This window comes from Artemia sp. Qi Xiang Cuo, chromosome 16, assembly GCF_049724085.1.
Source record: "Artemia sp. Qi Xiang Cuo chromosome 16, ASM4972408v1, whole genome shotgun sequence".
Lineage (NCBI taxonomy): Eukaryota > Metazoa > Arthropoda > Branchiopoda > Anostraca > Artemiidae > Artemia > Artemia sp. Qi Xiang Cuo.
Genome location: NC_142809.1, coordinates 45,815,147 through 45,840,002, shown reverse-complemented (window position 1 = coordinate 45,840,002; position 24,856 = coordinate 45,815,147). Strand labels below are relative to the sequence as shown.

Here is a 24,856-nt window from a genome sequence, read left to right as displayed (position 1 = left end):
CCGTGACGGCAAAAAAACACGACTTCACTAATTGCAGTCGGAAAAATCAAATTGTTAAGGGACGGATTTGAAACTTGAATAAAGCCATTGGGAGAGTTCTGATAAATGTTCTCTCTCAAGAAAAACAACCCAAGGTTGCCACATCGTTTGCAGTATCGCCAGTCTCATTACTTTTCTGCCATACCTCGTATACATAAATATTATCCAAAGTAGCTCGTTCCCATTGATTCTTAAATTAAACCAAATAAATTTGGGATCAAGAATTTCAAAATCTTTCTTATTATACTTGTCCACTAATTTCAAAATAAATCAAAATCCTATAAATTTCAAAATCCTATACTTGTTCACTTTAAAACCGAATCATCTAATGAGATGAGATATACATTTATTAAAAAAGAAAACAACCACTATAATTAATCTAATAGTTTGGTAAGTCCTGAATTAAGTGTGGGTTCCAAAACCCAAGCGTCATTAGCGGCAAATAACTATTTATTAGTGCACTTTTGTGCCATGATATTGGATACTGCAAAATTGTAAGCAATTTGGATTACTAAAGGTGGAGCCTCTTCTATGCATTACAAGTACTTTAGGGGCTAAATTTATTGTCATATGTTGTATTAGTCTGAACTTAACGGCAAATAATTAATGAACATTAATGATGATATACGTAGCTTGCTCATGATGAACATGATGAACATGCTCAAAGTTTCTGCCAGTGACACCATTAGCAGAAACTTACAGGGAGCCAAAGAGTCAATACCCAATTATTTTCGAAATAGCTACTGTTAAAAGCTTTAATGCTCTCCTGATACCCCCCTGGCATTGCTTTTAGTCTCTGCTTTCTATTATGTTTTTCTTCCTTCCATTAGTCTCTATCCTCCATTATACACTTTTATCTGCAAATTCCTTTTAGCATGATATACTTTCGTTTTCTATTAACTTTTTACCAATAGCCCAAACAATGCCTGAATAAGGGATTGAATAAATTTATTGATAAAGGAGTAATGAAAGAAGAACAATCACTTGTGTAGGAAAGAGAATTGGCAAAAAAACTATAAGTCTTGAGATTTTTATGGTTTGTCTCGTAATTTCTGTATTTTTCCAAATAACATTAAACAAATTTTTGAAAGATTTGGTCTTCCCCTGAAACTAATTCTTGCAAATACGCCTGCAAAAAGACATAGTTTAACCTTTTGTTTAAAATTTTTAACATGTTATAATCTTTTAGGTTTGAAATGTTTCAGCTTGAATCTCATTCAGCTTGTCGCTTCGACTATGTTGCACTCTATGATGGACCAAACTCAAATACATCATTGATCGGAAAATACTGTGGCACTTTCAACTACTCCCTGCCTCGAGTTAAGAGTCGGGAATCAACTATGTCTGTTAACTTAGTCACTGATTCAAGTTTCAACAAAGGCGGCTTCAAAGCTGCTGTTTACTTCACCTACGGTATAAAACGTGTTTCATTGTCTACGCTGCTTCTCTTTTTACTTTTCATGTTTGTTAATTGTTCGAATTCTTTTGGAATAGTCCAATTTCTTGTTTTTCAGGCTATTGCTCTAACACAGATAAATAGAGAGTTTATATGTAAGAATGTCAAAAGACCCAATCAGGATTTGCGCTCTTTTTTGCTAGCTTAAAACTTGACATAACAAAGTGATTAAATACAAAGATGGGTTAAAAAGGCTTTTCTTTATTTTACGCTTATTTTAGAAGAAAATAAGCGTCCTATATAATTTAATTGTAAAGTCCCAAAGATTTTATGTGAAAGGAGACTAAGGATTAAAGGTCGTCCTATATAAGGACCTTCTTATATTTGATATTTTTCGGGAAAAGTCGACTGAGAGATTTCGTGTGTGCAGTTTTTCAAGCCATGTTCGATACCAGAAACCGCAAAGGAAGGAATACACAGAATTTATGCAAATTATATATCACCAAAAGTGACACCGTTTTTTCTTCAATCTCAGAAATATATACTTTCAGTGTGTTAGTTCATAACGAACTTTATTACTGGAATGCACTGTTTTCATGAACAAGGGCGTATCCTGGATTTTTGGGGCAAAAAAAATTTAAAAAACGGATCATAATTTTTTATATTCATTTTGTTACCTCTTTACGAGTCAGACAGCGGTTTTGCGGGGGGGGGGATCAAACCAGGTACCCTCAACCTCTTGGATATGGCCTCAGTTATGAATTAAAGGTGACATGGGTTTTGAAGAATTTGAAATAGCCTACCCAGTAGTAATTTTAATCCGGTATTTAGGGCTAATATTTGCATTTATCTGGTTCTTATGCATCTTATGCATATATCTGGTTCTTATGCAGGGCTTTAATTTTCGTTCTTCACTGTTTTCATACTTTTACTTGCGAGAATTTTCAATATTTGAACGAATAATTTTTATCATTTGTATAATTTTAGATAATTGATAGTACTGAATAGTTTTAAGCATATAAATGTTTTTTACGCGCTTATGTATTATATCTGTGATGTTTTTTCCGGATAAAGCACTTTTCCCTGTTCGTATAAATCTTTTTTCTATTGTTGCTAAGCTTTTTTCTCCTTCCCCATGTTTTCGATTTTCCCGAACACGCAGCAATGCATCAAGACATTTAGAATCAAATATTCTTTGTCATCATACTTTTTTCTAGTTTTTCCCCGGGAAAGCACTTTTCTTTTTCCGTATTCATCTCTTTTCTATTGTTGTTAACTTTTTTCTCCTTCTCCTTTTTTCAATTTTCCCGAACACGCAGCAATGCATCAAGACATTTAGAATCAAATATTTCTTGTCATCATACTTTCTTTTCTATTTTTTTGCCCGGAAAAGCACTTTTCCTCTTCCGTATTCATCTCTTTTCTATTGTTGTTAAACTTTTTTCTCCTTCTCCTTTTTTCGATTTCGCCGAATACGCAGCAATGCATCAAGACATTTAAAATCAAATATTCTTTGTCATCATACTTTTTTCTAGTTTTTCCCTGGGAAAGCACTTTTCCTTTTCCGTATTTATTTCTTTTCTATTGCTGTTAAACTTTTTTTCTCCTTCCCCTTTTTTTGATTTCTCGAAGACGCAGCAATGCATCAAGACATTTAGAATCAAATATTTTTTCATCATACTTTTATTCTATTTTTCCCCGGGAAAGCACTTTTCCTTTTCCGTATTCATCTCTTTTCTATTGTTATTAAGCTTTTTTCTCCTTCTCCTTTTTTCAATTTTTCCGAACACGCAGTAGTGGATCAGGACGTTTAAAATCAAATATTCCTTAGTCGTCACATTCTTTTTCTAGTTTTTTCTCTTTTCGCCCTTTATCTTAAATGTTACTATGGAACGTGTTCGTCTTTTACTAGGTTGCAGCTACCACTGCAGCCGGCAATAAATAATCAATGTTCCATGATTCTATGTTCCATGATTTAGTACTCTTTGTTTCCAGAAAATTAAGTATGAAATCACAGAATATGTAAAATTTAAGCTGTCAATTAAACATAACACTTTTTTGCATAACTTACAGTCCATATCCCAGGGCTACAGGCTTTTCCCTTTCTGTGTGAACTGCCTAAGAACTTCTTTTGTCAGAATAACATATATACAACACATCTTGATTATTTGGAAGCTTAATGCAACATTTTGAAAGATAAACAAATTGTCTAAAAAGACAATCATAATATCATAGCTGTGAGATTTAAAATATAACGAGGATTTTCTATAGCTTCACCTCAGGTTTGTTTAAAAATTCGAAATTATTGGCCAACCCAAAAAAATAACACACCAAAATAGAACCACTTATGAATAAAAAAAAAACACTAAAATTGGAGGATACATTTATGGCTGTCTTCAGTTTGCGAATGTGCTGAGGGAAAATAGGTCATTGAAGCTTAGCTTTGGAACTTATATATCGACATTTAAGGATTTTGTTTAGTGTTACTTCAACCCATGTCTATTCTTCAGCAAACAATACATTTAGTTACACCACTTTAGAGGGAAAGCATTTGTCCCCCTAGTTTTTCCCCTCGCCCTAAATTTCTACCCCTGTCCCAGTACATTTCAAAAAGAGCTTTTTTTGTTATTTTCATTGAAAATAACCCTTTTTGGCATTTAATTAAAAATATTTAAAACAAAAAAAATTGCCCCCCCCCCCCCTCCCTAGACTTTTAAAAATACATTTTGACTCATAGCATATAAATGTTGACACAAACAAACAATATAACTCACTTGACTCTTTCTATCGCGTTAGATTTTTTTTTTTTTAAGAAGTGCTATTCCAATGATTTCAATAATAGCCATTTTTTATTTTCATTGAAAATAGCCCTTTTTTGTATTTAATTAAAAGAATAGAAAACAAACAAAATTGCCCCCCCCCCTCCCCTAGACTTTTTAAAAACACATTTTAACTTATAGCATATAAACTTGCAACACGAACATACAAAAATTGTAAGGTCCGTGAATAAAACTCACTTGACTATTTTTATTGCATTAGATCTTTTTTCTCAGAAGCGCTAGATATGCCCTCTGGTCTCCTTAGAACTATATATTATTTATCATTATCAATTTTCAGGAGAAAATCAAGGGTGTGGCGGAATTAGAAACGTCACTTCAACAAACTCTATTGAACTTCGGTCGCTAGACATCGATGGAAACGGACAATACGAGCATAATCTAGACTGTCAGTACGTATTTACTTCTATAACTCAAAATTTCTTAGCTTAAAAATCATTCGTCAGGGGTGTTAGATCCAGTCGTTTAAACAATTGTGTAATTCTCCTTGTGTTTATCGTAAGCAGTGTTAACCATAAACTCTCAAAGAATTTTACACTACGGTCGTAATTGTCTATGCAAAGTGACTAAGCTATTTTATGTACTGCATAAAATTTCATACTTTAACAATCCCTTCCACATTAGATTAACCTAAAATCCATAAGATCATCATAATCATGGCTTTAAATCATCATAATGTTCATAGGCAAGCTATTCAAAAATTAGAAATGCGGAATGGATATTCAAACTCTTATCAAAAGTGAAACGCTTTTTAGAAAAATTCTACCGATTTATTTTTAAAATTTATTAATTGATCATCCTCAATTTCCATTTTGTTTCTACTATATTGACTACTATATCGATTAACTCTAAATTTTATTTAGATGTTTTTATCAATGCTTAAGAAAACTTTTAATTTTTTCCGGACAATTAAAAAATTTGTTTCCATAAAATATGTTTTTAACAGAAAAGTAAAGAACTCCATTAGACCAAAAATGAGCAAATATAAAATCAAATAATCTATCAAGCGAGAAACTACCACAAATCAGCATCGATTGATAAATGAAACCCAAAACGAACAGAAATTACAATAAATTACCAAGTCAAACTCAAAACAAGCAGAAATTAACATGAGTAGGGCTCACAACCCCTATGCCTTCCCAAGGCCAGAACTTAATTTGGGGGGGTTAGTTGCCCTCCAATCATTTCCGACTATAAAAAGGGCACAAGCCCTTTCAATTTCCAATCGAAGGAGCCCTTTTGAAGTTTCTACGACAAAGATTTCTATAAAAACCTTATATACCCAAGGTATGCCTTCCCAAGGCCAGAACTTAATTTGGGGGGGTCAGTTGCCCTCCAATCATTTCCGACTATAAAAAGGGCACAAGCCCTTTCAATTTCCAATCGAAGGAGCCCTTTTGAAGTTTCTACGACAAAGATTTCTATAAAAACCTTATATACCCCCAGGGCATAACTTACAACCCTTGCTTTTAGGGCTGTGAGGGGGTTGTCATCCTCAAAGACCTAAATTCCAGGACTTTCAACTACGTTGAACAAAATACATCTGCCAATTTTTGATTGGATTTGTTTGGGGAATTAGGGGGAGTGTGAGGGGCATGACACCCATATGGGGTGGGGGCTGGGGGGGCGGCTCCCGCCTAACCCCTCCCTGGCTGAATGATGCTGCCTTATTTTTATATTTTTGTTCTGAGATTTATCTTATATAGCATTAAAAGTGCCAATTAGACGAGGTTTGCCCCCCCCTGGAATTCAGCTTATGGGCGCCCATGTAGAGGGGGGTTAGTTTCCCTCCAATCAATTTTGACTATTAAAAAGGGCACTAGCCTTTTGAATTTACAACTGAATGAGCCCTTTTTGAAGTTTCTACGACAGCGCTTTCTATAAAAACCTTATATGCCCCCAGTGCAAAACTCACAACTCCTGCCCTGAGGGCTGTGGAGGGAGTGTACTCCTCAAAGACATAATTTCTGGACTTTTCAACTACCTTGAACAAAATGGCTATCTCAAAATTTTGATTGGATGTGTTTGGGGAAATGGTGGGTGTGACAGGGATGTTAGTTTTCTCCAATCACTTTTGACTATTAAAAAGGGCACAAGCCCTTCTAGTTTCCAATCGAATGAGCCCTTTTTGAGGATTTTACAACATCGCTATCTATAAAACCCTTATATGCCCCCAGGGCATAACTTACAACCCTTGCTTTGAGGGCTGTGGGGGGAATTTCCTCCTCAAAACATAATTTATATCTGGAAATCAACTACTCTGAACAAAATGGCTATCTCAAAATTTTGATTGGATGTGTTGGCGGAAATGGTGGGCGTGGAAAGGGTGTTAGTTGCCTTCCAATCACTTTCAACTATTAAAAGGGCACTAGCCATTCCAATTTCCAATCGAATGAGCCCATTTCGAAGTTTCTACGACTACTCGTTCGATACGAAGTGCCCTGGTATGAGGAAAAAATAATTCGATACGAAGTCCCCCAAAAAAGTTTGGGGGAATGGTGTGCGTGAGAGGGGGGTTAGTTGCCTTCCAATTACTTTCAACTATTAAAAGGACCCTAGCTTGTTGAATTTCGAATCAAATGAGTCCTTTTAAGGTTTTTACGACAACACTTTCAATAAAAACCTTATATGCCCCGAGGGCATAACTTACAATCCTTGCCCTGAAGACTCTGGGGGGGAGTGTCCAACTCAAAGATATAATTTTCGGACCTTTCACCTACGTTGAACAGGCGAATGGATGTGTTTGGGAAGTTGGTGGGCGTGGAAGGGGTGTTAGTTTCCCTCCAATCACTTGGGAAATTGGTGGGCGTGGAAGGGGTGTTAGTTTCCCTCCAATCACTTTCAACTATTAAAAAGAGTACTAGCCATTTCAATTTCCAATCGATTGAGGCCTTTTTGAAGTTTCTACGATAGCGCTTTCTATAAAGACCTTATATGCCCCCAGGGCATAACTTACAACCCTTGCCCTGAGGGCTGTGGGGGGTTGTCATCCTCAAAGACCTCATTTCCAGAACTTTCAACTACGTAGAAATAATGTCTATCTCAAAATTTTGATTAAATGTGTTTGGGGAAAGTCTTATATTCTCCAATCACTTTCGACTATTAAAAAGGGCACTAACCCTTTGAATTTCCACTCGAATGAGCCTTTTTTGAAGTTTCTAGGACAATTATTTCTATAAAAATCTTATATGCACCCAGAGCGTAACTTACAACCCTTGCCCTGAGGGCTGTGGGGGAGTGTTTCCCTCAAAAACATAATTTCTATCTGGAAATCAACTACGTTGAAAAAAATGGTTACCTCAAATTTTGATTGGATGTGTTTGGGGATATGTTAGACGTTGAGGGGGGGTTAGTTGCCTTCCAATCACTTTTGATTATTGAAATGGGCACAAGCCATTCCAATTTCCAATCAAATGAGCCCTTTTCGAAGTTTCTACGACAATTCCATCAATACGAAGTGCCCTGGTCTAAAGAAAAAAAATGGTACATTGTGCCAACGTTGTTTTTTACTTAGGCAGCGCTATTGCGCTACCTAAGTAGATAAAACCTGAATTTAGTCTTGCCTCATCACCTAGGCAAAAGATCTCTCCCAAGAAATTCAAGTAATTACTGAGAAAATGGTTTCCTTCCTGGATTTACGAGCTAGGATTGATTTTAACTCATAATTTAGGATGAAAGCTGTTGAGGAAACTGTATGGTTCAATTTTTGTGTTCTTTTTTAAGACTCGGATAAACTTAGACTCTCAAATAATAAAGGATTCTTCCCTTTTTAATACTGATTCATAAAAAGTGAAACACGTATTAATATACGTATTACGTATTTAATATATGCTGTGCTTTACCCCTACCCCCCCCCCCCTAATGTACAAATATATAGCCCAAATTTGTTTTTGAACTATTATATTTTTATCCTATTTTGTTTTATTTCATTAACATTAACGAAACTTCACTTCTCGCGTGTTTATCGGATTCTTAACAAGTACCAAAAAAACTATAAGAAATCTCGGGGGAGGGTTTTAAATCGTTAATTTTTAAGGTAGCCCAATCTCAAAAGTTCAACCCTCAATACGTATATATCTAAATCGGTCATTAAGATAAGTAAGCTCTCAAGACGAGACAAGTTGATCCCTGTTTTTTTATTTTACAGATGGATTATTATTGGTGAACCAGGGCAAGTATTACGACTACAATTCAATTTGATGGATATAGAAGAATCACAAAATGGTTCTTGTCATTATGATTACATTGAGGTACGTGTGACTAGGATATCTAGCTTTCTTGGAACTACACTTACTTTAAGGGTAAATTTTGAAGTCTTGAATGCCCAAACTAGAATATTCTCACTGTTTTCTAATTGATCTAAATTGCATTAGTCAGGCTCAAGTTTTGTTTGCCCATTTCTTGGATTATAGCTCATTCTGACAACAGTGCTTGTAGCTTGTAAAGTAATTCAGTAAAAAAAATGTATATGCCGCAGAGGTTAGTTTATGACGGCCACGTAAATACTCTCTAAAAAAACAGTTTAAGGGGTAAACGTTGAGTTTAACGGCTGTTCAATTTAATTTTTCAAAAGCATATCCACCCCCTACTAAAATTTTTAGATAAACCACCACGCCCTAACATTTTCCATTGCCATCCCATAGTTGAATTCATCTTGTAAAGTTTGAACCTGTATGTTTTAAGAGTCAAATTCGTAAGTGCTCCGCGGAGGAAAGGAAATGTTTCAGAAGAAACAAGGCGATTTCATCGACAAATAATTCGAATAGGTCAAAGAATAAGCTTTTTACATAATTCCGAAAATTGTGGTACATCTATATTTCTAAGATGGTTTCTGATAAATGAGAAAGTTTTGGCAGGTCTACAGCCATATTTCTCAAATGATTTCCGATAAATCGGAAAATTTTGGTACATCAATGTTTTTTAAATTCTGAATGCTTATAAAATGACTGTTGATGTGTTTATAAATCTAAGTTTCTTGAATGATTTCTGATGAACCAGAAAAATTTCCCACGTCTGTGTTTCTAAAACAGTTCAATTTTTGTATCTGAATATTTTTTTCTTTATATTTTGGATATCAGTTGTCTCTTATATCTAGTTTTAAGTTCAGTTTTCTGATCTTACTGGCTGATTTATTTGGGGTTTTGGGATTTTGGCTTTCCTTCTCCCAATATTTCTAGATTTTGTTATTTCCCTATACTGTGAGGATCTTTTTTATGCAATCCATCTATTTCTTATTCTTTTTCAAGGTATGATCACCGCCAACTCCCCCGTTAAACTTCATAAAAAATGAGCCACATCTAAATTATTCAAGTTGATAATATCACATATGCCTATAACGGGTTTTATCCCTCTCTGATAGCTTAGAAAGAGAAGTGTAACACCAATTATTCATCAATGTCCGTGAAGAGACTGCGCGTTGTCCATTCATCTGCAATTTTTCTTCTTTTTACAGGTTAAAGATGGTATGGGTCTGACATCCTCTCTGATTGGTCAATATTGTGGTACTACCATTCCACCTGCTATGATTGCTTCTTCCAACTTTCTATTTATGAGGTTTATAAGTGATGGTACGACAAGTAGGCGAGGCTTCATTTCACAGATTTCAAACACACCACGTATGTATAAAACTCAGTTGTATCAGAAAATAGCAAATTTAACTGGAGGTAATGACAAACTGATTTGGCTAGGAGAGCCTCAGCTCGAATGTCTGGTTGATTTAGAACCCAAATTATTCAAGAAAATTTCACCATAAAAACTTATCTTAATACCTATGTAAAAGGAGTACCAATTGTACAGTCTATAAAACAGGGATGAATATAAACTTTCGAAAAAGATGACATCCATTTGTATGTTCCATCTTTAATTCTCATGTGTCGAAATATTTTATTCAAAATATGTCCAACTGATGACAATATACGAAGTAAAGGGTATTTTGTTGACCATTTTTATAAAGTAAATCATACATATTTATATTTTAAATAAAAATAAATAAAGGAATAGGGTATGGTTTTAATAGTGTATGAACAAGACATTCTTATATATTTGAAACACCATTTTCCCGCCGATAAACCTAATTTTAACTTAATATGCAACAGACATAAATGAAATATTTTTTTCATTTAGCTGATCTGAAATACTGCTGATAAAAACAATATTCCACCCCTCTTAGAATATACTTTAATTCCGACCCTGTTGTTTAAAAATATAACTTAAAAAAGAGTCAATGTTACCTTCGCATGCTGAAATTTACAGGAAAACAAAATTCAACAAATGTATTTATTTCGTATAAAACACTTGGAAATTCCTATGTATGATGCTGAAAAATTTCAAGTGTGGTTTATTACGTCATACTAAAAACGAGTTCCAATCTTCTTGCTCCTGGTAACATTATATTATTACAGAAAGGAAGTGAAAGAATCACCCTAGAAATTACCACTACAATTTGTGATTTTCCGTAAAGCAAATCGTATGGGAACTAGGCGTTAGGATGTTTCCTGGTGGATTAAGGGCCCCTTGGAACACATAACTATCGATACCAAATTTTGACAGCGGAATATCGAGCAACAACACATGATACCTTTCATATAGCTCTCAGCTCTAAGACCGGAGGTGAAGAATTAAGCTCGAGAAACTCCAGTTAAATAGCTTATTCGAATGGATTAGAATTAAACTTACAGGCTTCTTCGTTAGCCAAAGTGCATTAAATTTATCCTTAGAAATTCTAATGGAACATTTGTATGAAACTCAGACTGCTCCAGAGCAATGTTTTGTCTGTTCTGAGCTGCTCCAGGGAATGTCTAAAGCTAACCGCAGAACAGGAGAAACGTCTTACCGCCTTCGAAAATAACTGTCTGCGCCAGATCCTAAGGATCTACTGCAGAGATCGCGTCAGCAACGACGAGATCCGTTCTCGCACATGCCAGTCAGATATCACTTCTGTTGTGAGACAACGGAGATAGTGATCATATGCCTCGATATGCCAGATCATAGACTTCTTTAGATGCTCCTTCCCAACCAACTGCAAGGTGCCCGTCATTGAGGAAAACCAAAGAACACCAAAAAACCAAAGAACTACGTTGAACATATGAATGTAACATAAGAGCCCTCCAGACGAGTCTCATCCTTGAGAAGGGGGACATCTACGCAGCAGCCCTTGGAGGGTACTAACTCTAGCGGCCTACTCAAGCCTGGAGGGTACTTACTGACACCCTTTGTGCCTCTGAGGGCCCTGGAGAAACTAAGTTCTAAGGGTAAGAATTCATAAATAGTGCCTGCTACTCACTCAGCCTCAAGTTATGCAGATTCAAAACCAGCCTCGTCAAAATAGATTCAAAATTTGAAGCTTCTTTTTTTGAAATTTGCTCTTATCGTAATAATTTTTTTTACTTTTTCTCTTATAGAGAAAATTTGAGTATGTACTTTTTTTATACAATTTTCCTTTTGTCAAAGACCAAAACAACTTTAATATTTTTCCAAACCTAATTTTCTTTGTAACATTATTTTCTTTCTTTTTTAAGACTTTTAAGGTCTAAGGGTAAGAAGTCGGAAATGGTACCTGCTTTTTATGCAGCCCCAAGTAATGCAGATGCAAAACCAGCCCCATCAAAACAGGTGCAAAACATAAAGCCTCTTTTTTTACAATTTGCTCTTATTGAGATCAATGGATTTTTTTTTACTTTTTCTCTTATAGCAATTTCTTTTATACAAGGCTACTATGTTCTATCTTTCTTTTTTTTAAGATCACCACCAATTTAATATTTTTTCAAAATAATTTTCTTTGTAACATTGCGTTCTTTCTGTTTTAAAACAAATACAATTTTTGGAAAATCTTTGTCGCAAGTATTGTTGCACATAGAAGATTGAAACACAAATAAAATATGGGTCTCAAATTGTATAAAATTGGAAAAAGAATGTTTGTTACAAACAATTTTGATATAACGGCTGCCCCGTAAAGTTAAGCATTAATTTGCTAAGCCGTTTTTGTGTCAAAAGAGCTAAGGGACATTCATTTTCCAAACTCGTCAGGAAATAAAAAAAAAATATATTAAAATTTTAAACCAAGAAACCTTGCAAGATGCCCTCCACTAGGCCATATCCAGGGGTGGGGTTACCAGGTTTGAACCCCCCCCCCCCCAAAAAAAAAAATGTTTTTCTGATACGTAAAAACGTAACAAAAACGGATATAAACAAATTTTGTACGCGTTTGTTGAGGTTTTTTGTGTAAAACCCCACCCCCTATTTTTTTTTTTAGTAAAACTCCCTCCGAAAAATTGCAGGTACGGCCTTGGCCCTCCATCACCTAATATTAGCTTAAAAATAAAAAAAATCCATAAATTGTATAATACCATAGTCTATACTTACAGCTTCGTGTGGTTCAACTCTACCGTTGATTGCTACAAATCAGACGCAAGAGCTTGCATCTCCAAACTACCCAAATCCTTATGGCTCAAATTTAAGATGCCGATATATTATTGACACTGGAGATGAAAACTCTTCACGAAAGATTAGTCTGCGAGTGCTTGATATGAATTTGGAATCTGATTGCTCTAAGGATCGGCTTGAAGCTGAAGATCTTTCATCAGTAATTCTGATTTTTATATTCTTTAAAGTTTTTTTTAGATAAGCTTTTAACATGAATTTATAATCTGATTGCTTTAAAGACCTGATGAAGCTTGAGACCTATCATCAGTAATTTCAATTTTACAATACTTGAAGTTTTTCTGGCTTCGTTTTGATATAAACTTAAAAATTGACCACTAGTTGAAGCTGTAGACCCGTTATCAGTGAATTAATTTTGAGAAATAAGTTAATTTTTGGGGGAGGTAGACATTGCCTGGAACTTAGAATTGGACTCCTTTAAGGACTAGGAAGAAGCTGAATACTTATCCCCACTAATTTTAATTTTGATGTTACTAAAAACTTCTGTGGTTAGGGTTTGCCATGGAATTAGAATATGACTGCTCTTAGGACCAATACGAAGCCCAAGGCCTGTTATTAATAATTCTAGTTTTACTTTTGTTCTACTTTGGCTTCGACTTGAACTTGAATTTTTTTGCTCTAAGAATCAGGCTAAACCTGAAAACCTCTCTTGAGTAATGTTAGGACAGTTTTATATTAGTTAAATTATAACTTGTTAGGTGTTTGTCTGGTTAGGCTTTGACTTATAAAATGACTGAAAAGTCTATTGTTAAAGGTCTATGAAGCTAAAGGTCTATTGTAAGTAATTCTAATTTTGGTATTACTTGTTTTTTCCACTTTGGCTTTGACTTAAACTTAGAATCTTGCTGCTTTAAGAATCAGACTAAAGCTGCTCAAAGTAAAAAAAAAATAATAATTATAAAGGTTCATTTCATTTAAGCATTTTCGACTAATTATCATAAAATAAGTTAAAAGTGATTTGGCTTCATGTAACTACGAAACTAAGTTGGACACTTGAATCGAAGCCAGGTAAAGTTTTATTAATAGCTTTTAAATAATAAACAATTACAGATTATCTAGAAAAAATTAAATTTCTCTATGATTAGCTTGTCAATATATATTTTTTCTTAGGGCTATGATGGTACAAATTTGACACTGTGGGATATTGTTTTGAATGGAGATGGGGCACGCACAGTTCAAGTTGGTCCCCACCAAGTCGTATTACAACACGACTTTGGTCGGAAGATATCAATATGCGGCTCTTCAATTCCACATGATATATTCTCATCAGGGAGGTCATTATCTCTAACTTTTATAACTGACGAGGCCGGCGCAGGAAGAGGATTTAAACTTCTCTATGGTTTGTCAAGTAAGTTTTTTCTTAATTGTTTTAACTTTTTTTACATTTGTATATTAAGTTTTTTATTCTATAACTAATCATTGCAGATTAGCCAAATAAATTTGTTTTTGGCCTTGCAAAATTCCAACCAAAATTAAGCAATATGATTTAGTTGCTTAACCTTAGAATCCTATGACTTTTTTTTGCTTTAACAATTGATCTCCCTTCATCAGGTACTAACAAAACAGAAGCGTCACTTGGAAACTGTTAATTACAAAAATACTAGTTTTTTTTCAACTGATAGTAAGGAGCAACGTTAAAGCTTAAAACCAATAGAAATTATTCAGTATTTGAGAAGTGCTGCCCCCTCTTTGCCTCCTCGCTCTTTACGCTGAAGTTTTTTTAGTGCTTTAGAAAAGCTTTTTATAATACTTCAGCAAACTCATGTGTTTCAGCAGTTGCTCTTAAAGAATTTTGACAAAAACCCAAACTTTACCGTAAAATGAGAGATGTTGAGAAGGGGGCAGACCCCGTCATATACAGAATATTTTCTGTTTGTTTTGATTTTTCTTGTTGTTCCTTACTTTCAGTTGTAAAAACTTGTTTTATATTTTACTCCTGACCGTTTTCAAATCATACCCAGGCCTAACCAAGATATGACGTGGGATACCGGCCACAATTTATGCTGTTAAATTATATGTAAATCAATAACAGTAAGTTGATTGGTAGCACCCTGCTTTTTTTTATTTTTTCTGCTTAAGATTTAAAATATTGGAAGAATAGTAAACTTTAGTAAAACTTTTTATGATGACTAAAGCATCTCTTTGAAGCATCGGCTCCCCCCTTCCCCATCTACAAAATAAACCGCCTCCCTCCTTCATAATAGCTGAAGTGTATTTACACATCCATGTGCACAATTTTTTGAGAGATGAAGCAAAGGAATTTAGTCGAACGAACCTTTAAAATAAATGTCAAAAACCTTGTTCTGCAATAAGAAGGGAGGTATCAGCTTGTAGCACCAGGTATATTTTAAACAAGGGAAGCTAGAGGTTAAATCTTACCCCCTCCCCATACCCCTTTCTATGTATATATGAAGGCTCAGAGAAATTACAACTCGGGTACTGAAATGCGCTCTTTTAGGTATGTGCCCTCATCCTCTACTATGCAATGACCCACCCCCCCCCCTTCATTATAGTTGATTTTCAATTGTATATAGTCGGACTAAATAAAACTTATGACTAAATATAACTTCTGACTAAATAAAATGAATCGGCTTAGTTAAATCATAGCTTAAGATAAATGTCCATATTGACCATTTATCTTTTATGGATTACGTCATATTTCACGAGAGAAAGCGCCACCATACGGGATTACTTCCTCTGCAACTAAGAAGCCCATTATATAGTGTTTTGATACTTTTGAACCAATTGAAGATCTCAGAATTTTCAATCATTAACAAATAGATCCTCTTTGTGGCAGCATCGTGGCACGATTTCCCGTGCAGCACTTTCCCGTTGCACGATTTTTTGATCATTTAATAAAAAGATACTTGAACATTTGGTTTCCGTTCAAATGAGCCCTTATCTAATCTTATAGGACCATCGATTTGATACCATCCCCCCTGAAAAAGAAGTACAATTACAAGTGAAGACGCATCCGTGATCTTTCTTCTGGGGTAAAAATAAATACAAAATTATTCTTTTTTTTAAATAGAGTATTGAAACCTCTACGTTAGGATTCTCTGAGATGCTAGATTTAATCATGTGATTTTCATTTAGATCATTTGCCGTTTTATGGGGGTTTCTCTCTTTTTTAAAAAATCAGGCAAATTTTCTCAGGCTCCTAGCTTCTGATGGATAACATTAAACTTAAAGAAATATATATATATATATATATATATATATATATATATATATATATATATATATATATATATATATATATATATATATATATATATATATATATATATATATATATATATATATATATATATATATATATATATATATATATATATATATATACATATATATATATATATATATATATATATATATATATATATATATATATATATATATATATATATATATATATATATATATATATATATATATATATATATATATATATATATATATATATATATATATATATATATATATATATATATATATATATATATATATATATATATATATATATATATATATATATATATATATATATATATATATATATATATATATATATATATTATTGACCCAAGTCGCTCTTTACTTACTGTTGTTTGTCACGAACTTTTTGATTTATTGTTCAGATATTTTGTTCTGCTCTGTACTTTTCATGCTCATAATAAAATATCTGTCTGATCGCTGACGTCGTTTTTATTCGTTCTAATAAAAATAGTTTTTCTGCGCTTTTTAACATTTCGTTTTTTTACGCTGTAGGTGTCGCTCATCGTATAGGTCCACGTTTCTATCGTTTCTATCGAAACGATATTTGTTTCTATCGAAAGCACTTTATTCATTACTCCAGAGTTAAATCTAAAGGAAATTAGTAGATAAATAAATATGAGTAATGCAATGAACAACAATTAAAGCTGACAGGACTTGATTTTTGCCTTTTTCTGTGTAGTACACGTGACGGTAACACTAAAGGGAAAAAGAGATGATATTTTCCTTATAGTTTCGTGGTGACAAGTGTTGTTTAATTCCATTGGTTCACACTTGTGACGCATTTTTGTATCCCAATCACGTTATTCTTAAGCGTCTATCAGAAAAGGAAGCATAAATGTCCCTATCTTCTTAAATATAATTAGCTATTTTGTGTTAATGTAAAATTTTAAGCCGGTAATAAGAATTGAAACTTTTTTGTCACAAAATTCTTTACATTTAGTTTTTCTGTTTTTCTGTGGTAATACTTCGGAAAAACAGATTTCTTTTTTAGACTGTCAATAGAGCAGTTGTTTTATTTAGGTGAATGTATGGTATTTGTCTGTGGATAAATATGGTATTTAAATATTTTTAAAAAATTGGATAAATATAGAAGCTTTTAAAAATACTAAAGAAAATATAGAAAAATATTTAGATATTTTAAATTCTTATATGATAAATATAATTTCATAATAAAAATATTTCATATTTAAAAATATTTATAAAAATATAAATAAAAATACAAATATAAAAAATTTAGATATTAAAAAAATAGGTAAATATTTAAATATTGTATTAAGGAGAAAGAAAATTTAACTTCAAATTTTTATTTAAGGACGGCAAATTTATAAAATGAAAGCGAAAAGCGTCATCACTGTGTAAACTCCAGATTTTATAATGTTACCGTTCAGCTTCTTCTTCTAGAATCAATTTGTGTTTTTATTCAATTTTAGACATTTGTTGACTTTGTTTTCAATAAAGTACCTTATTTATTTCAGTTATAACTCTTGTCTCTTACAGCCTGTAATCGTACGTATTATGGACCGCAAGGAGGAATTGTCGGGTCAAACTGGCCTCAAGCAATACCTTTTTACGAGAGATGTCAAATGCATATAGAGAGTGAACAGAATTCAACCATATCCATCTACTTTAATTACCTGAGACTAAAGAAATCAAGAAACTGTACCGAGTCTTATTTGAGGGTAAGTATATTATCATGTCCAATTATGATCAGCAAATATCATAGCCATATTAGACCTCCATCTAGATTTATAGTAAAGAATGGAATTTAGCCCATAGCATCCGATATATATCTCACTAAATAGCTCACTCTTCATGCTATAGTGATCAGTACTTTGAAGAAGCTTCTTCTTCTTCTTTTATCTGTTGCTTTTCTTGTTGATCTTGTCGCTTCTTCTTTTTCTTTTTCTTCTTATTGCTTCTTTTGGGCATGACGCTTTTCATATATTATATAATGAATCAAAGAGTGCCTGGGGGATCAGACCCCTTTAGTGCTCAGTTGTATTGATTTTATAGCAAAGAATAATATCTAGGCTATATTAATTGAAATATTAAAATAAAATTGTCCAATTAGGTCTAAAATAATGTAGATTTATGGTAAAGAGGGGAATCTAGCATCCAAATCTAAAAAAAAAAAAACGTGGAAAAGTATATTTGAATTTAGGGTTAGTTCGGACGCACAAAAAAAGAGCCTTCATGCATTTAATTAAATAAAAGAAACAGTTTTGTTTTTTCAATGAAAGTAAGAAGCAAAACTAAGCCTTAAAACGAGCAGAAGTTTTTCTGTATCTATGGGCTGACCCCTTCTCAATCTGCCGCTCTTTACGCCAAAGTTTTATTGTGCTTTAAAAATACTTCTAATTCCTGCCTTTTTGTTTAGGCAGTCGTTATTAAAGAATTTTTCTGAAGAGTTAAACATTAAAAGGGAGCGAAAAGAGCGGAGGATCAAGGAGGATCATAAACGGGACAATTTCTGTTCGTTTGAAATTTTGATGTCTCTCCTTACTTCCATTTGAAAAAAAACTTGTTTTTTTTATTTGATTTCTGTTATTACTATCAAAGTCATCAATATATGATGTGGGTTACCGATCCCGTAGCCCCACTTCTTGCTGTTACTTTGTATGTACCAATACTTGTAAATTCACTGGTAACGTCCTAGAAACGTTGAGTAAAAATTTACCTGAGAATTTACACTAGATTTTATATTTTAAACTGTTATACGCCAAAAAACTGTAAGTAAGGAATGACTTGTGCTTACAGGAGCCAAGAAAAAGTTTTGATAGCAGAGTATATATTAAAAGAGTCGGTATGGTAATTCCAAAAATATAAAATTGGTTAAGCTTAAGTAACCCAACGAAGAGACGAACTTGAGAAAATGTGCTCCATTTCCAAAAGAGGGGAAAAAACTTTCGGAATTATTTTCATTTATTCACGAATTGAACTCATTTTCAATTTCATCCCAGCTAATTTTCTCAGTCATATTCTACAAATGCATTCAATCAAGTATTAAGTGAATCAATTTAATTACCTGAACTTTAAATGATTGTGAATACTAACCGTTTATTAATATATCTGCTTGACTATTTGGGAACCAATGCGCCACCATTAGGCATTACTTTCTCTGCAGCTGGGAAGCTCAATGTATAGTTTTTCAATAATTTAAAACTGGTTGTCTGTCTCAGAAATTTGGATCTGGTGCAGCTTTGCCCTCTTTCGGTCCAAATTGGTGTTAGGTCCCGCCAAATCGCAGAAAATCCCGCTGTGCTGTGGAACAATCTTTTTGGCTGCTTAAAAAGGGTACTAGAACGTTTTATTTTACGTTTGAATGAGCCTTCCCTGCCTTTCTTGGTTCGATACGATTAACCATGGGAAAAAATTAAACACTCATCCATGATCGTCCTTCTCGAAAAAAAATGAAAAATTCCACATTCATGTAGATCAAAGCTTAAAACCTCTTCACTGGGGTTCTCTGGGGTGCAAAATTTGATGGTACAATTTTCATTAAAATCACTTGCCCCCTTGAGTGTGTTTCTACCCTTTCTCAAAAATCAGACAAATTTCCTCATGCTCGTAGTTCTTGATGCATAAATTAAGCTTGATGGATTTTATATATTTGGAATCATAATAAAAAACAGATTTTTTTTGTGTATATTTTGATATCAAGACTGAGCCCCAGCCTCTTAAAACTTTTTGGCAGCACTCAGGACCCCACACCCAATAGCGTCAATTCATGAAAAATTAGACGGGGGGGATGGCAAAATGTATTTTCTAAATCTAGGTGCAGAGTTCGTCATTGTTTTCATTTTTTTAATAAAAATCCACAAAAAAGACATTTTCAATTAAAAAAATTTATTTTTCATTATCTAACTAAGTGAAGGGTGTAATGGAAGGAAAACTGAGAAGGCGACAAACCTCATTTACGAAACAATTGCTGTTTGTATCAGATTTTAAGGTTACTTCTTGCTTTCATTTGAAAACTTGTTTTCTGTTATTTAATTTCTAATTTTTTTTTCATATCATACCCAGGCCTATGCAAAATATGATGGGACTGCCCCCCATTGGCCTTCACTGCTTGCTGTGTATTGTATATATCAGTACTAGTGAATTAATTGATAGTGTCCTAGATTAGCAATGGAAGAAATTCGCATGGGGATTAGTGCAATTTTTCTGGCACTCATTTCTTTATATAATAACAAAGGAATAAAGTAATCAAACACATTTGAAAATATGCTGTGGAGGCTATGGGAGTGGCATTCCCCGTCATATTTTGGATAGGCCTGGGAATGGTTTGAAAAGCAATCGAAAACTATAATAAAACACCATTTTTTTAAATGAAAGTAAGGAGTGAAGTTAAAATTTAATACGAACAGAAATAATTTTTAATTTGGAGGCTTCACCCTACTCAATCCCCTGGTCTTTAAGCCCCTCCCCCTACTAGATTATGACAAATCCTTTCTTGGGTTTATTTTCATTGAAAAATGTCATCTTTGAGCATTTTTATTAAACAATTGAGAAAAATGAGAAAACTATCCTCCTAGACTTCAGTGAGGAAGCTCAACCTTACCCATTGACGTCAACTCAAGAAAATTTAGGGGTGTTATATGTATTTTTTAAATCTAGGAGGCAAGTTTGTCAGGTTGTAAAATTTTCAAAGAAAATACAAAACAAAGAATTTTTTCAATGAAACTACCCCTCAAAATACTATTTATCGTGATCGGGGGGGGGGGGGATAAAGAGAGAAAGATTGATCAGGAGATTGCGTTATGACTTATTGTAAATATATTATAATAAAAACCAACCCCCAATCTCACAAATAAGGTTGTTATTTTTTTCAAGTTTTCTATGATATTACCAAAAAGGAATTTCTTAATGAAAATAACCCCCTCCCCAAAAACTAATTATTTATCCTAATCTAGGAGGGGGACTAAAAAGATAGGGCCATTACATAACTTAAGACGCAATTCTACGCTAATACACCAATAAACATTCATAATTAGTAGTCATTCTGGCCGAGAAATTAATTTTTTTGAAGTGTTTTTGGGGAAGATTTCATGAATATTACGTTTAAGGATATATACGAGATAAAATTCATACGATGACGTCATTTGGTCGTTTATGCTGTTAAAATTGGCTTTCAAACTGTCAAGAGGGTAAATTTTGTAAAATAGCTACCAAGGCGAGGTTTTCTTCAAATTATTCTCCCTTTTCAAGATCAATAGCCTAGGATCTTAAGTTTGTACAGCGATACCAGCAAATATTAATTGATGGTAAATACGTCACTAACAGCTGCAATTAATGCCTAAAATAATAATTAAAAGTATTGTCACAATTATGTTTGCATTCCAGATTTATTTTCCAGAGGGAGGGGAAAGGAGGCTATCGAACATGTATTTTTATGGGTGTTTTCTAGCGGTCTTTAGCAAGATGAATGTTTTAGAGATAAATGCTCCTAAAATGCTTGAATACCTTTCATTGTTCTTTATTTATTTATTAGTATTTGTACATACAGGGTAAAGAATTGTCCTTGTCATACACGGTGCTATATAAGATAATACTTATGGTGTTATTATTGAATAACATTGTTATTGGTGAATATTGAGTTGAACTGAACAAGTAAATGATAAACTTTGACAATAGTTCGTAATTTCTTCGAGGGACATGAAAATACCGGTTTTAGCTTCTTTTATATTTACAAATTTAAAAAATTAGGTGGAGGGGCTCAAATCGTGTATCACATCTCCCTGCTAGACATGGTCCTGGTTCCAGTATATTAACAAATAGTGGGGGGCTCAGTTACTCAGTATTGTAGCACCGATTAACAGAAATATTTACTTTTTTTAGTTTTATGACGGAGATTCATCAAATGCACCTCTACTTCGATCATTATGTGGTTTTGGCATACCAAAGTCAATATTTTCAACAGGAAACCGAGTTTATATTGAGTTCTTAAATTCTAATATGCCCACACCTGGCTATGATATTACATATACTTCGACTTCCCAAGGTAATCTTCAATCTATAATTTATTTTTTTTTATTATTATTATTTTTATTTATAATAAGGTTATAGAGGATGCATATTTCCAAAAATTATAAAACTGAGAAAATTGTAGAGATTTTAGTTAACACATGAAAGGAAAAAAAAATTATCGCTTCATAGAAAAAAAAGAAATCAACCGTCACGCATTGAAGGAATCAAAAGGATTATTTCGCAAGAGAATAATTAAAGTAATTTCTAGTTCTTTTATTTTTCCTCAGTTACTCTGGTGTCCTCACTGAAGTAACTCTATAATAGCATCTTTTCCCTACGTGGATCAGTTTCCACCATTTTTTTTTTTTTTTTTTTTTGTTTTTTTTTTTTTTTTTTTTTTTTTTTGGTGGGGTGGTTTTATTGGTTTTTTAGTTTTGTCTTGTTTTTTTTTTATCTTGTTCCTCTTGTATTTCTTTCGTGCTGAAGACGCCTTGTTTGGATGCAGTCGAAATATCCGGTGTGTTTTAAATTTTTCGTTTCTTTTCTCTCCACTGGCCACTCTCCACTCCACACTTTCTCTCCACTCTCCACCCGTTTGTTGTGTTTTTTTTTTCACTGAGATTTTTCTCTTTGTTGGCGATTTGTTCAAAAAAGAAGATTCGAAAAAATTACCCAGCTCCTGCTTAACCAAACTTACAAAATAGAAAAGTAAAATAAATTTTTTTTTGAGGTTTTGACAGTTCAGAGTTCAAGAATAAGTTTGGAAATTTGTGTTAAGATGACTAAGTCACATAGACTTGGAACCAATGAAGGTGAATTGTTGATGTTGGGAAGCGAGAAGACTGATCAAGTGACTAGCTTCACTTGCCAGTGTAGTATTATTAATAAAGATGGTGGATGCTGCAAAGACGTAAAAGTAGAAAAGCTAAGGCCTGGGGTGTTTTTTCGCAGTTGAAAAAAGTTGAGAAGAATAGGAAGATAAGTCTGCACACCAAGATTAGAATATTATAAGCTACAGTGACAACAGTGGCAAAATATGGTTAATAAACGTCGGTGCTTATAAAGACAGAGGAAGTTTTCTCAGATTTTTTCCAAAAGGATTAGTTACAGATTGTTTCGGGTCCCCGTCTGACTCGCTGTATTTTCAAACAGTTCGTGGTAACGAACTGTAAGTAAGGAGTGACCCGACTCAATAGTAACCGAAACTCTAAAAAACGGAATTTTGATACCAATAGATACATCAAAAGAATCGGATTTTAGCTGATTTTAATTATATGCGTTTCATCAAGTTTAATTTTACCCATCAAAAGTTATGAGCCTGGGAAAATTTGCCTTATTTTCGAAAAAGGGGGGAGCACCCCTAAGGTCATAGAATCTAAATTTAAAATCACACCATCAGATTCAGCGTATCAGAGAACACTACTGTAAAGGTTTCAAGCTCCTATCTGCAAAAATGTGGAATTTTGTATCTTTGCCAGAAGAAAGAGCACGGATGCGTGTTTATTTAATTTTGTTTTTCTGCTGTTTTTTTCCCAGGTGTGATTTCATCGACCCAGGGGTCCTAGAATGTCGCGAGAGGGCTCATTCGAATGGAAATTAAAAGTTTTAGTGTCTTTTTTAAGTGACCAAAAAAATTGGAGGGCAACTTTTTCCCAAAGTCACTGGATAAAAATTTTGAGATTGTCATTTTGTTCAGCATAGTCGAAAAATTTAATAACTATGTCTTTGAGGACGAATTAATTCCCCACAGTCTCCGGGGAAAGGGATGCAAGTTATGAACTTTGCCCATTGTTTAGATATAGTATTGGTTATAAAGAAGTTCACAGACGTTTTCAGGGGGATTTTTTCTGGTGGGGGGCTTCGGGACTCTGGGGGAGGGGTTACGTTGGAGGATCTTTCCATGGAGAAATTTTTCATGGGGAAGAGAATTTTCCATGAAGGGAGCGCTGGTTTTCCCAGTAAAGTAAGGAGCAACATTAAAACTTAAAACGAACAGAAATTATTGCGTATATGAGTGGGCTCACTGCCTTGTCAATACCTCGCTCTTCACGCTGAAGTATTTTTAGTACTGTTCATTCTAATTAAACGGCCTTTGTGATTCAGGAGTCATTCTTAAAGAATTGGAACAATATTCGAACTTTAGCGTAAAGGGCGAGGTATTGACGAGGGGGTGAAACCCCTGATATACGTAATAATTTCTATTATTAATTCTGTTTTAAACTTTAATGTTGCTTCTTACTTTCAGTTGAAAAAATTTATTTTTTTAATTTAATAAACAGTAAGCTGTGCGTAAAATGTGGTTCTATCCCCCTTTGTAAGGCTATATTGACTGAAAGATTGATATGGCTAGGACACGTTCTGTGGATGAAGGATGACAGATAGCCAAAGATCCTCCTTTTAGGCGAACCTTCTAGGGCCAAACGGAAAGCATGTTTTCCTTAATTGAGTAGTTTTACATACAACCTGTTTTATACCTTTTATACCAATTGAAATTAAACTCAAAATAAATAATACTTTTAGATTAAATAGGGATTTTAGGGAGTATTCTTTAAATGTCTTATACACAGATTTTATTATAAACGATTTTTAAAATTATATTACAAAACCAGTAGTCAATACCAGTGAGCCTGTTACTAAAATACCTCTTAGCTTAGCAGCCAAAAATGTGAGAATAGCACTAAAAGTGTGTTCTGAATTATTTTTATTTCACTTGAATGCATTTGCTCATTTCACTTCATTTTATCTGCTTTTCCTGGTTGAAGTTTGTTGAATTGAGGATTCTGGGACTATTTTAAATCTTTTTTAGTTTAATTTGTTTTGCTTTGGACGGCCCTTGTATATAGGGTCGGAATTATGGTTAATTTGTTGTTTGAGTTTTACTGTCTTACGAAACATTCCC

At 33.6% G+C, this 24,856-nt stretch overlaps 1 protein-coding gene and 1 long non-coding RNA gene across 4 annotated transcripts in view; one reads left to right on the top strand and one right to left on the bottom strand.

Moving 5' to 3' along the window:
• The window catches only part of LOC148942957 (uncharacterized), a 58,857-nt gene that overhangs the window by 1,140 nt on the left and 32,861 nt on the right, over positions 1–24,856 (bottom strand). The window lies entirely within an intron of this gene.
• Positions 1–24,856, top strand: part of LOC148942958 (cubilin-like) — a 405,682-nt gene that overhangs the window by 369,571 nt on the left and 11,255 nt on the right. The window contains exons 57-64 of the mRNA XM_089102575.1: positions 1,229–1,452; positions 4,553–4,664; positions 8,420–8,522; positions 9,725–9,887; positions 12,636–12,853; positions 13,822–14,059; positions 17,488–17,669; positions 21,829–21,991. Coding sequence (XP_088958701.1) covers positions 1,229–1,452; positions 4,553–4,664; positions 8,420–8,522; positions 9,725–9,887; positions 12,636–12,853; positions 13,822–14,059; positions 17,488–17,669; positions 21,829–21,991 — 1,403 coding nt within the window. The remainder of the gene's footprint in view (positions 1–1,228; positions 1,453–4,552; positions 4,665–8,419; positions 8,523–9,724; positions 9,888–12,635; positions 12,854–13,821; positions 14,060–17,487; positions 17,670–21,828; positions 21,992–24,856) is intronic.